Source organism: Aotus nancymaae, unplaced genomic scaffold, assembly GCF_030222135.1.
Source record: "Aotus nancymaae isolate 86718 unplaced genomic scaffold, 86718_ANA_hifiasm-v0.15.2.pri h1tg000048l, whole genome shotgun sequence".
NCBI classification, from domain to species: Eukaryota; Metazoa; Chordata; class Mammalia; order Primates; family Aotidae; genus Aotus; species Aotus nancymaae.
The window spans coordinates 5,838,096-5,850,658 of NW_026988462.1; the positions used below are offsets into that span (position 1 = coordinate 5,838,096).

The 12,563-nt window shown below is 41.7% G+C and overlaps 1 protein-coding gene across 2 annotated transcripts in view; it reads left to right on the plus strand.

The window, feature by feature from the left end:
* Positions 1–12,563, plus strand: part of ABCC4 (ATP binding cassette subfamily C member 4 (PEL blood group)) — a 280,167-nt gene that overhangs the window by 256,544 nt on the left and 11,060 nt on the right. For both annotated transcript variants that reach the window (XM_021667906.2, XM_064362233.1), the window contains one exon: positions 10,239–10,373. In XM_021667906.2, coding sequence (XP_021523581.1) covers positions 10,239–10,373 — 135 coding nt within the window. The remainder of the gene's footprint in view (positions 1–10,238; positions 10,374–12,563) is intronic.

Here is a 12,563-nt window from a genome sequence, read left to right on the forward strand (position 1 = left end):
GTAGCTTCCGGAGGGCTGCACAAGGAGTGGTGAGGGAGGAAGGGGACACCCACTAGCCAGCCAGGTCAGCCGAATCAACCCTGGCGATCAGTGGGGTGACGGATGTTGCAGCCAGATTGCTCTCATATCCATCTTTTTCTCTCTTTCTGCTTTGCTTTCTTCTTCTCTCTCTAGCTCTCTACCCCCATCTCTCTGTCTCCTTTTTCTTTGTGTCTTGCTCATTTTCAGTCTTAGCATATGGCTTTATACAATGATAAGGGAAACATTTTTCAAAGGAGAAATCTTTGGCTGCAAATAAGCCCAAAGGGAATTCACATTAATTTCAGGCTAACCTCCAGCCTGTGGCATTGGGCTGATTTTCTTCTATCGTGTGGATCCTAACCGTTGTCACTGTCTGTATCCAGTGATGCTCAGATTGATGACGAAGAAGGAAGTAGATTAACGAAGGCCTGCATAGTGCGTGAGAAGCGACGGATAGACTTGACACCATGATATTGATGGTCCAAGCCTAACAGATTTGTAAAGAATCTGTGATATCCACACTTCTTATGCCCAGTGATGCTGGTGCTGTCTCTTTTGACTTCTTGGGCAGTTTCTAGAATATTCTCTTTCACCCTACCTCACATGCATCATCAGATTAGTCACCAGTGGAACATCTGAGAAAATACCGCCCTGTCAACATTGAAGCAATGTCTGTAGCCTTGTCACACCCCAGAGCTGGATGTGTGCAGGGATGAGCTCTGGTGTGCTACGTAACAGGAGTGGAGGGTTCCATCCTAAAGGCTGTTTTACACTTCAAGCACTGAGGCTGGTCTGGACTACAACATTGCAGTAACAGGCCACTCGAGCTGACCTTTTTTTTTTTGAGACGGAATTTCGCTCTCATTGCTCAGGCTGGAGTACAATGGCGTGATCTCAGCTCACCACAGCCTCTGTCTCCTGGGTTCAAGCGATTCTCCTGCCTCAGCCTCCTGAGTAGCTGGGATTACAGGCATGCGCCACCATGCCAGGCTAATTTTATACTTTTAGTAGAGACAGGGTTCTTCCATGTTGGTCAGGCTGGTCTTGAACTCCCAACCTCAGGTGATCCACCCACCTCGGCCCCGACAAAGTGCTGGGATTACAGGCATTAGCTACCATACCTGGCTTGAGCTGACTTTTGTAAGTGATGACGTGACAGTCCCAAGATAGCAGAACAGTGACTCCTTAGATCCAGAAACATTGTTTAGCATTTAGCATCCTTAGGCCTTTGTTTGTCTTCCTGGAGTTGTGTTCTTAAATTGTAAATGGAGAAATCACCTTTTCGTGAAGCAGGTCCTCTAAGAACTAGTCACGGAGGAGGACTCCCTCTGCATGGAGGATGGCAGGGATCATCCTCATGCCAACCCCCAGGAATTGGAGTCTAAACACTTCCACCCACTGCACCCCGGGCTGCACTGTTACCAATGCCTAAGTGGAGTGGGACAGAGCACACTCGCATAGAGCAGTTATATAAAGCAGGTTTATTCTTACAGATAGACACCAAGAGACAAAAGAAGCATAGAGCTTTGGGAGCTGGTCCCCCCAGGTTCAAGGAAGCCGCCCAAGGCAGATGGAGTCTTGACTGCACACGTCCCACTTGCACCACAGCTGAGGGACCCCAGAAGGCAGCCTGCTCCAGGTTACATACCTCAGAGGCAACATGACCTCCTGGGCAAAGCTTTGAGGGTCATCCTCTTCCCAGGGGAGAGGAGAGCAAAGCACAAGCTATCTGGGGCACTTCTTCCTTAGCTGTAGATGTTACATTCCCCAGAAAGGACAGAAAGAAGACCCAGGCTGTTTTAGGCAGTTCCTTCCTATCTCAGGAAATTGCATTCCTAGCACAGTCTAGAGTTGAGAACTACAAGCAAGAACTTGGGTCAATCCAAGGCCACATGAGACCTGTCCTGCGCATTCGTCGCTACTTTTTACCTGTCACTTTGTTGTTCTTATCTCTAGGCATTGTATTTTACAGACTGTCCCAGAAAGCGTCCTGCTTTCACAGCAAGCAAATGGTACTCTAATGTTTCCCTGCTTGTTGAAGGTTTTGGATGCATTAGCAGAAAAATGACTTCGTTGCCAGCTCAGTTGGAGGCCTGTTCAAAACAAAATCTTTGCTCCTAAATGCATCATATAGACTTCTTGTTGGGATTTGGCATTACAGCATTGATGATAGCTACTCCTTTTATTATCTAAGGCTTGGAAGTGCTGTCAACTTAGAAGGTCTTATTAGTTAGGGAGATAGCAAGCAAGGACAGAATTTGACAGACAGGTCAATTGGCCACTCCTAAATCTGATCAATCAGCATCTGACCACATAAATGTCTAGTTCACAAGCATTTCCTTGACGCATCAGCGCTATTACCATTATTGAAATGTGCCCATCAGTTTATTGCTTTATATACCAATCCCTCTAGGTAGATTTTGAGAACCTTAATTTTTTTCTTTCTGGATTAGTATCTTTATTTAAACTCTCAACATGGTTCTACAAAGCAGTTTACAATCAGCCCCTCCCTACCTTTCTAGCCTTTCCCCACTCTATCCTCTCTCTTTCCTTTGTAGTAAAAGCCATGGTCTTTTAGTTACTGTACTTCAGTTCATCAAATGCAGTATTTTACACTGTGCACAATGGTGCCTTATTATGGTGTGAGCAGTGAAGATGGTGCAATGGATGCATTTGGAATAAACCATGTAGTAAAGCAACTGGACTGTGATGGATTGAATGTGGGATTTGAGGGAAGACAGAGGGAGTCAGTGCTGGTTTCTCGGTTTGGGACCTGAATATCTGGATGAATGGGTAAGACCCAGAGGAAGTAAATTTGGACAAGAGAAAGGCGAGTGTTCTCTTGGAGGATGTGACTGTTGAGATGACCTTGCATTTCAGCATGGACCTTTCCTTCTCACTCCCAGCTCCATTAATGCCTCCGTCTTTGGAGATCTCTGCAGTGATATTGAGAGATCTTCCATTTAGGGCTCCCTGGCCATGGGGTCATCAGTTACACCACAGGAAGTCCTACTAGGAGGTGTACATTTAAGCAAGGAGTCTTATTACAAGCTCTGAGTTCTATGTGACAACTATTTTCCAATTTTACTTGATAGGTAATGGCAGGATTCAGCTTCAGGGAACCCAAGAGACATGCACTCTTTAGCTTTAGAGATTGGGAACTGGCCTCTATGTTCCCTCAACCCCTGGCTGAAACCTTCTCCTGTATTCTAGAACTTCTGATCATCAGCCAGCTTTCAATTCAGGGCAACACCATAAAAAATCAAAGATCTGATTTTTGATCTCAGATCTTTGATTTTGGAGGTGATTTTTCCCCCTAGCTTGCTTTAGAGATACCTTTCTAGAGAACACGTGTTCTGTTCTGTTATTCTGAAAGCTGTGAGGATATAGAGACAAGTGAATCAGCTGCAAAGCCCAGTGCTCCAGAGGGCAGGCTCAGGGAGTGGCTGGGGAAGGGACAGATATTAATGGAGGACATAACCAACACTGTTGTCATCATGCAGTCTTGTAATTGCAAGTGCTTAAGGTGTAATAATTACACTTCGTTGCATTGGTGAATACTTCTCCACAAAGCAGATGGATGTGGTTTTGTTTACTGTACGTAAATCAAACAAAAGGCTTGTTGGGAAACAACTGTGACCTAATTAATAGCTTTGTTTATGTGTTGACTCTCCAAAGGGATTTACCCAGATTTGGTTCATTAAGCGCCATTAATGTGTTAGGCTTAGAATTTTATTTTATGAAGATGTTCTCTCAATGTTAACTTTATTAAACATGGTGTAGTCTTAATGACAGCTAATTTAATCTTCTTCATTTGCTCAGTTGCCACAAAACAGTAGAGCAAGACAGACAAATTAGAAATCCTCTTTTTTCTAACACGTGCCACTATCTCCACGTTAAAGACAGCTTCCTCCCTGTAGTTTTTGGGTTAGCTGGTTTCTTGTGACCTGTTTTCCTTTCAACGGATAGCACAGCCTTTTCCTCCAGTCCCTCCACACCGTCCTTACAACGCTCTGGATTCTCCCTGGTAGCATGGGTGAATGAGGACTAAGTGAATCTGCAGTTAGAGAATTCTCTGGGAGTGAATTACAGAGAACCAAAACCAAGACTGAGAAATTCAGATTGTAGCTCTCTTCTTTGTAGGCAATCTTATTGGTTTATAATGTGTATCTTTCTTTCTAAATGCAAATCTCTTTTTAGTAGAGTTTTCTCAGAGAAAACAAACTAAAAATTGTTCTAACAGACCCAGCTGGAGAAACATAACTCAAAACTAACTGGAGTTTTATTTAAATTCTATGTTTCACCTTCATGGAACTTTTCTTTAAGAAGCCAACAACGGCCACAATGAGAATATTTTAAAAGAGGAAAAATTACTTCTTTAAAAATACACTGAGAGATTTAATTAAAGAGTTCATGGGGACAAAGAACTAATGTGAAGGTAGAAAGCACAAACTAGGGCTGGGTGTGGTGACTCACGCCTGTAATCCCAGCACTTTGGGAGGCCAAGGCGGGCAGACCACCTGAGGTCAGGAGTTCGAGACCAGCCTGGCCAGCATGGTGAAACCCCATCTCTACTAAAAATACAGAAAAATTATCCAGGCGTGGTGGTGTGTACCTGTAATTCCAGCTACCTCGGAGGCTGAGGCAGGAGAATTGCTTGAACCCAGGAGGTGGAGGTTGCAGTGAGCCAAGATCGTACCACTGCACTCCAGCCTGGGTGACAGAGTGAGATCCATCTCAAAAAAAAAAAAAAAAAAAAAAAAAAAAAAAAAAAAAGCACAAACTGGGAGAAGAAATACATGAAATGGCAGAGCTTTGGGGAAGTGGCTGAGTGGGTCACCGGGACCTACCTTTCATCTTCCGCAGTGAGAAGAATCATTTTCTGTTTCAAGACCTGGGGCAGGATTTTGAGTAATCTTTGCCACATGCCATAGTATCTTATCCTAGAGAAAGTCACAGGCACCCATTTTACCAGTGAGGGAACCAATCTCCAACATCAGATGACTCTCTATACACCCCTTCGTCATGGCAGCCCAGAGCCGACCTCCGAAATGGGAATCCTCCCATCCTCATTCTGCCTGTTGCTAAGTGTGTTACTCTTTGTTGCTTGCTGCCATAATGAAAGCTGTTCCAAGCTTTTCTTTTCCTATGGTCAGGCTTTATCTTTCACCCTGTCCTGCCCCTCTCCTGTTCCTGAGGCCACCACCCCACTATCAGCAATGACATCCTGACAGTTAAATGGATTAAATTGTTTTGCAGTTGGTTCATTTAATTTTTATATCTAGGACAGCTACCTGGAGTATCTGCAGATATGCAGGCCTGATAAACACATCTTCCTTGAGCTTATGTAACTGAGTAACTGACTAATGTATTCCAATATAATGTGTTTTCCTTGACCTTCTGGAGAACAGCAAGTGATTTGAGGTTTGCATTGCTGGAGAGATCCTGGGGCCATGGGACCAACATCAATGAGTGGCTTAGTTTATAGTTTTACTTGGGTAGAGGAAAGCTGAGGACTGCGCAGGAGGTTTCAGGACTGTTTTCATATAGATACGAAAGACACAAAGATATAAATTCAAGATTATACCCCTTTTTCTGTACAAAAAGAAAATTCAGGGTTGCTTTATTTTGTTGTAAAAGATCTAGAATCTTTGGTCAAATCAGTAAATACAGATTTAATTCCTTAATCTGAAATCTGAAATGCTCCTAAATCTGAAATTTTTTGAGCTTTGATTTGAAGCTCATAGGAGATGCTCATGGGGCATTTCAGATTTTGGATTTTCGGATTAGGTATGCTGAATCTGTAAGTATGTATAATTCCAACATTGTAAAATTCAAAAGTATCTGAAATCTGACACACTTCTGGTCCCAAGCATTTCCCAAGTATACTCAACATGTATAAAGGCTGAGCAGGTCAAGTTCTATTCTTAGCATTTCTTTCCATGCATCCCAACTTGGCCCGTGGAGTATCTGATTGTCCCTTCTTTTCTCTTTTCCAATATTTAATTTATGAGTCAAGTCTCTGCCCTCATTCCTGCTCTGTTGCCCTTTCACTTTTCTCTCTCTCTTCTATTGCCATCAACTTGAGGCATGTGGTCCTTCAAGGCTATAGCCTGAATCCTGGCATCCCTATACCTCCTTCCTGATCTGTGTCCCAGGGCCAGCTAGACTCTTTCTCTGCTTGACCTCACTCTGTGGTCTTACCAGACTATACCATTGGTCAGTCACTCAATCGTGCCCTGAATTTCACTTCTTTTGTATATAACTTTTAGCCAGTGTGCATGGGGTGCCTTCCCACAAGTCATGTGCGATGCCAGGCCTTGGAGATGCAACAGTGAACAAGAGAGATCGCATAACCCTGCCCTTGAGGAAGTGATAGGTGGGCCTTCAGACCTCTGGGTTCGTGTCATTCCTTGCATCTGGAATGACCACTGTCCTCCCATCCTTCACCTCCACCTCCATTTCTGCGTGTCCAAGTCTGTCCATTCCTCAAGCCCAGTTTGCTATTCTATCCTCCCTGAAGTTCCTCCTCAGAAATTTTGGTCAGAATTGACTTCTGCTGCTGCTAAACTCCTGCTTGTTTTGCCTTTTTTCTGGAATTATAGTGACTTGAGTGTTTTCTTCTGTCTGTCTGTTGAGTGCAGGCTTCCGAAAGCAGGGGCTGGGACTTACCCATCTTTGCCTCTTCCACAGCCTCTGGCATAATGACATGAATGCAGTAAGTGTGCAATAAATGTGTGTGGAATAAATTTAGGAATTCATGAAAGTTCACCTCCGTTTTCCGCCAGTGCATTCTGGCCAAGTGTCACTTGCTCATTATTAATCCTGAAACTTTAATGAAATTCATTTTCTTGGGGTGGGTGCAGTGACTTATGCCTATAATCCCAGCACTTTGGGAAGCCAAGGTGGGAGGATCGCTTTGAGCTCAGGAGTTCAAGATCAGCCTGGGCAACATGGCGAAACCCCGTTTCTACAATTAGCCAGGCGTTGGTGGTGTGCACCTGTAGCCCCAGCTATTCAGGAGGCTGAGGCTGGAGAAGCTTGAGCCCAGGAGGTGGAGGTTGCAGTGAGCCGAGATCACACCACTGCACTCTAGCCTGGGTGACAGAGTGAGACTCTGTCTCAAAAAAGAAAAAAAAAATTTGTCTTCTTTTTCTGTGAGTATATAGCAGGCACATAGTAAAGAATTTTGAGTCCTGAGTATAATAGGACTCATATTGCAGTGGGAAGTGAATAGGTGAATTTTTTATGCTTATAGGCATATTTTTCTTAAAATATACAAAGTTATTATCCAAATAAAAAGATACCTTAGAAAATTAACTGTTTACAGTTCTCATTGCCAATATTTTACTTCTGAAAACAAATAAACTGAAAGTAAATAATAGTGTATCTCTGGGAACTCCCATGAAGAGGAAAGAAGACAGGTTTATACCTGGGTTCAGATCCCAGCTCTGCCATCTTCTGATTTACGCAGCCTGGGTCAAGTTGTTTAACTTGTGGTACTTTCATCTTTATCTCTGGCTCTCAGCATCTTGATAGACTGTTTCTTGCTCATCTTTGAAACTCCCATTCCTAAGACAGTACTTTGGAAATAGATATTCATTCAATATTGGATGAATGGATGGAAGGAAGGAAATTATCTACCTGATCCATTCTATTTTGGGGGTTTTCAGTGGTGATTGTAAAAGCAGAGAACGTTCAACCCATTTTATTTTCCTTTTCAAGTTCAAAAACCGATACTTTAGTTATGGGGTGCTTTCACTGATTTTATGGTAGCCATACTCTTTGTAAGGTTATATTTATATGCCAAGGCATGCCATGTCTCAAACCTTGTGAGTTCATCTGCAGCTGTGATAATCCAGTTCATTTTAAGATACTACATTTTGGGTTTTTTGTTTGTTTGTTTTTGTTCCTGTTTTTGAGACAGAGTCTTGCTCTGTTGCCCAGGCTGGAATGCAGTGGCTTGATCTCAGCTCACTGCAACCTCTGCCTCTGGTTCAAGTGATTCTCGTGCTTCAGCCTCTCGAGTAGCTGGGACTACAGTTGCACACCACCATGCCCAGCTAACTTTTGTATTTTTAGTAGAGATGGGGTTTTGCCATGTTGGCCAGGCTGGTTTCGAACTCATGGCCTCAAGTGATCTGCCTGCCTTGGCCTCCCAAGTACTAGGATTGTAGGCATGAGTTACCATGCCTGGCCTATATTTTTGTTTTAATGTATATCAAAATACTATTAAAGAAGTCAGTTTTATTTTGTATTTTTTAACTGTGAAATCTTGTAGAAGTTAAAAATTTAAGTTATAATGAATTGTTAAAGTCATGGTTCTATCACCCCTAAACTCAAAAACTCTCCTAACAAATAAAATGCAGTTGCTAAGTTGTTGATATTTACAAGGCTTAAAGTATTTTGACCAAAATGATCTTTCTGTCATTTTTATTTAATACTAATAATGCTTTTTGAGAACATTGTTTATTTTTTCTGGCTCTGCCTTTTTAGATTCCGATCAATTTTGAGAACTACTAGTCTCAGTGGCATTGTGTTTTCAGACAATAAGAGAGAATCGAAAAGATTTACGATTCACTCAAATGTGAATAAATTTAGTAGGAATTTGGACAAGGACCAAATATTAGTAGGACTTCCTTTCCATTAAACATTATGTAAACTCTTTACAGAGAACTCTCTATCAACTCCGTAAGAATAACATTTAAAAGTTTACTTGTTGCTTTTGCAGACTAAAACTTCATCATTTTAGAAAGTAATTTGATTCATTTATTTACTTAGCCTTTAGCATTAGAGAGACCTGTATTTTTAAATTGCAGATTTTTTTCCTTCATCGTCAGGAGGAGTGGTTATGCTCTGTAATGCTATGCTTAAGTAAAATTACACATTCGGGGTATCTAAATTGGCATGCCAAATTATAGGACATTTTAATTATTATGTGGATGTGACAGATTCAATTATTCTTGAACTCTTTTGAGAAAGCTGCCCTTAGCAGTGATTCACAGTAGTAAACAAAAGATTAACAAGAAAATGCCCTTTATGAGGCTTAATAAATGTGTCCGATTAAATACCATGGGGCGGAATTAACTGCAATGTCTACATGTAGAAAAACAACCTGTGTCCTGCTTGGAGGTTCAGTATATTCTCTTAAGATAAATTTACTCTAAATGAAGAACTAAGTGCCACTTAACATCAGAACTGTTTTTTCTGGGTGCGTCATTTGGGCCAATTGTTCAGACTCTTTCTTCCCTCTGAAACCATTAACCAAAGCCACTAATAAGTAGAAATGCAGAGTTAAGAGCCCCTTCCTCTCTCTTTCAATTTCCAGTGGACTTATTAATGAGCAATAAAGCAGCTAAAAGGCAAGCAGCTAAAGAAAGAGAAAGAAGCAAAGAAAGGTGATTGGGAGAACAGATATTCAGCCCTCAGCAGTGCAGATTGGGCTGCCCCAAGTGCCATGTGGGCTGTGATCACAGGAATTTGGAGCTCAATTTCTTAATTGCTTCTTTAGTCTTATCCAGAGAGAAAATTGGATTTCTAGAGATTTCTTCTGTGCAGAGAGCAATTATGCTAAAGCTGCTTAGGTAACAGCTTTTCCGGCCAGGCTTTCTCTCTCGGAATAATAAAGTATACGCAGAGCCGATTTCAGGATGCACCTTCACCTCACATCCAGGGTTTAGCCCCTCTTAGCAGCTGACATGTTCTAGGACCAGAGAAATTCCAGAGCATTTCCTTCTTTTTGAGACTGGCTCTGCAGTTAATTTACTGTCAGGTCTCTGCCATCTGGTTTTTATGCCATTACCCTACCTTTTAGATAAATTGAGTTTGACTTTCTTAAGTCAAGAAGTTTCTCAACTCTGATCATATATTTAAATACCCCTCAATGCTGAGAGTCTGAGAATTAAAAGCACTAAGTAATGATAAGACCCCAAAATGCCTTTGGCAGAATACAAAATGCCACAGGGCTGCTGAGAGCCCATAATCATAGCCTAGAACTTTCATTTTCTTCCTTTCCTATAACATTATAGTAATAAAAGGTCAGGTTAGGCCTTTGTTTGCTTCGTAAAACAGGGTAATCACACCATTTAAACACCATCCAGACCTACCACCCAAACAGATTCTCTCCCTCTCCTGCCCCTTTCCGAAATATTGTCTCTGTTATAATATGTTACTGCAAAACATTGTGTTTCAATGGGTTTCTTTCTGCTGATTAACAGGTTTTAGATTCAGGAAGACTGAAAGAATATGATGAGCCATATGTTTTGCTGCAAAATAAAGAGAGCCTATTTTACAAGATGGTGCAACAGCTGGGCAAGGCAGAAGCCGCTGCCCTCACTGAAACAGCAAAACAGGTGAGCACGCTCCGAGGAGTTGTAATTAAAGTTTGTCTCAGTGGCTCCCTCCACACAATTTGGCACCGTGGGTATGGTAACAAGCACTGTGTACCCTTTTCAATTATAAGCCTGCAGAGACAAAGCTTCATGGCTGGGTCTTAACAGCACATCCCGGTCTGAAGTCAGGTCTGCAGAGAGTTGGCAGAAGCACGCTGGGGGTCGAGTTGTGCACACACGTGTGCATGCAGGTGTGCCCAAGAAGCAGAGAGATGTTAGACTGGACTTGCTACACATTTAGACTCTGTGGGTTCAGATTCTCTTAGAAAAAGGCATAGAGCACATCGTGCTCATGTTCTGCAGACCTGCTGCATTTCATTCTCAGCAGGCAAATGCTGTCGAGGTACATACAGGAGATTTAAGAGTTTGAGCAAAAAGTGTGGAATGTTGTTTATTGTTCTAGAAAGATCTACCTAGAAAAATGTGTGGATTGCTTTTGGTTTTTGTCTTATTATTTGTAAGGGAAACTCCTACATAATACTCTCACTGTCACCCCCTCATTTTTGTTGTTTAGAATCAGGCCCATGTAGCCCTTTATGCTTCCTCTACCTTCTATAAGATGCAGTTGCCATCAGGACAAATCAGGAATTTGTAACATGTGAAAGCTATAAGCCTGAATAGTCCTTGAAGGTTTATACAGCACTAAAGACACACAGGCTACATGATCTCTTTCCAATGGTGATGTGGAAGTATCTCACTCTACAGATGCAGTTTGGTTTAAGGACTTAGCCAAATGTCACACGGTCACCTGTAATTCCTTCTTATAATTCTGTAAGGTGAGAGTTTTCTTGATGGAGGGAGGGAAGAAACATCTGCTGCTCTTGGCTTAGGGTGGAATGAGACTTCCAGCAGTACATGGTGAGGCTCCCATCAAACTGTTCATCTCGAGGCATTATAATATGGGTATGATTTTCCTTCTTCATTGTTTTCTATATTTTTCAGGTTTTTAACACTGTAGGTACAATAAAATTGCTTGTTTGTATATAATTTAAATATCTATTGTAGACAACAAAATAAGCATATATAGGCCAACATGGTGAAATCATATCTCTACTAAAAATACAAAAATTACCTGGGCATGGTGGCATATGTCTGTAATCCCAGCTACTCAGGAGGCTGAGGCAGGAGAATCACTTAAACCTGGGAGGTGGAAGTTGCAGTGATCAAGATCGTACCACTGTACTCCAGCCTGGGTGACAGAGCGAGACACCATCTCAAAAAAAAAGAAAAAGAATATAAGTTCCTGTATCTAACAGTATTTCTGTATTAAAGATTTATCCAAATAAAACCTAGGTTCCCTTCAGTCCCCGTTTCATCTCATTCTCCATAGAAGTGAGGAATTGTCCTTTCCACTGTCTGTAGGATATTTCTTTGAATCCTGCATTCATCCTCAAAATGGTTCTGTAAATGCCTTTGTGTGCATGCACAGTGTTATGGTGGACACTAACAAATACATTAAACATGCCCCTCGTCATTGAAAATATAAACCCAAGAATAGAGCAGAGCAGAGATTTGATTGATGTGCTGGGCCCTGATGGCCATGATGATGATGAGATGTGACAGATGTGCACTATGTACTTCTCATTATGCCTGTTTAAGAGGCTGAGGCATAGAGAGGACAGGTAATGGCCCACAGTCTCATAGCTAGCAGAATTATAGGCAGAGTCCGGATTCAAGCCTGTCTTTAGGGTCGACAAAATCTGTGTTCTGAATTTTCCTAAGAATCACATTGTGTATGAATGAAGAGGGAAGCTGTACTTGGCTCACTGTATTTCTTTTATACCTGAAATTTACAGAATACTTTTATCTTCTTGAGTATCTCCCAGTCAAAGCTTCCCTCATAAAACTCGATCAGTCATTTGGGATTCCCTGAATAATCTACTCACAAAAGAGCCAGGAACCTCAAAAACCCTTTTTGTTCTTCAATGCCTCAGGCATTTCACATCAAAGAGATGTGTCCCTACCTACATATCAAAGTATTCATTTAAAAAATGTTACGTATTATCAAGTCATAGAGTAATAAGAAATAGGTCAAGAATTTTAGCACGCTCCAGCTAACATAAGCTAATATAGTTCACCTTTGTTTTACAGATGAGGAAACTAAGGCCCCAAGAAATAAGTGGGTCCAGACTAATTTATAGCAGAGAGAGA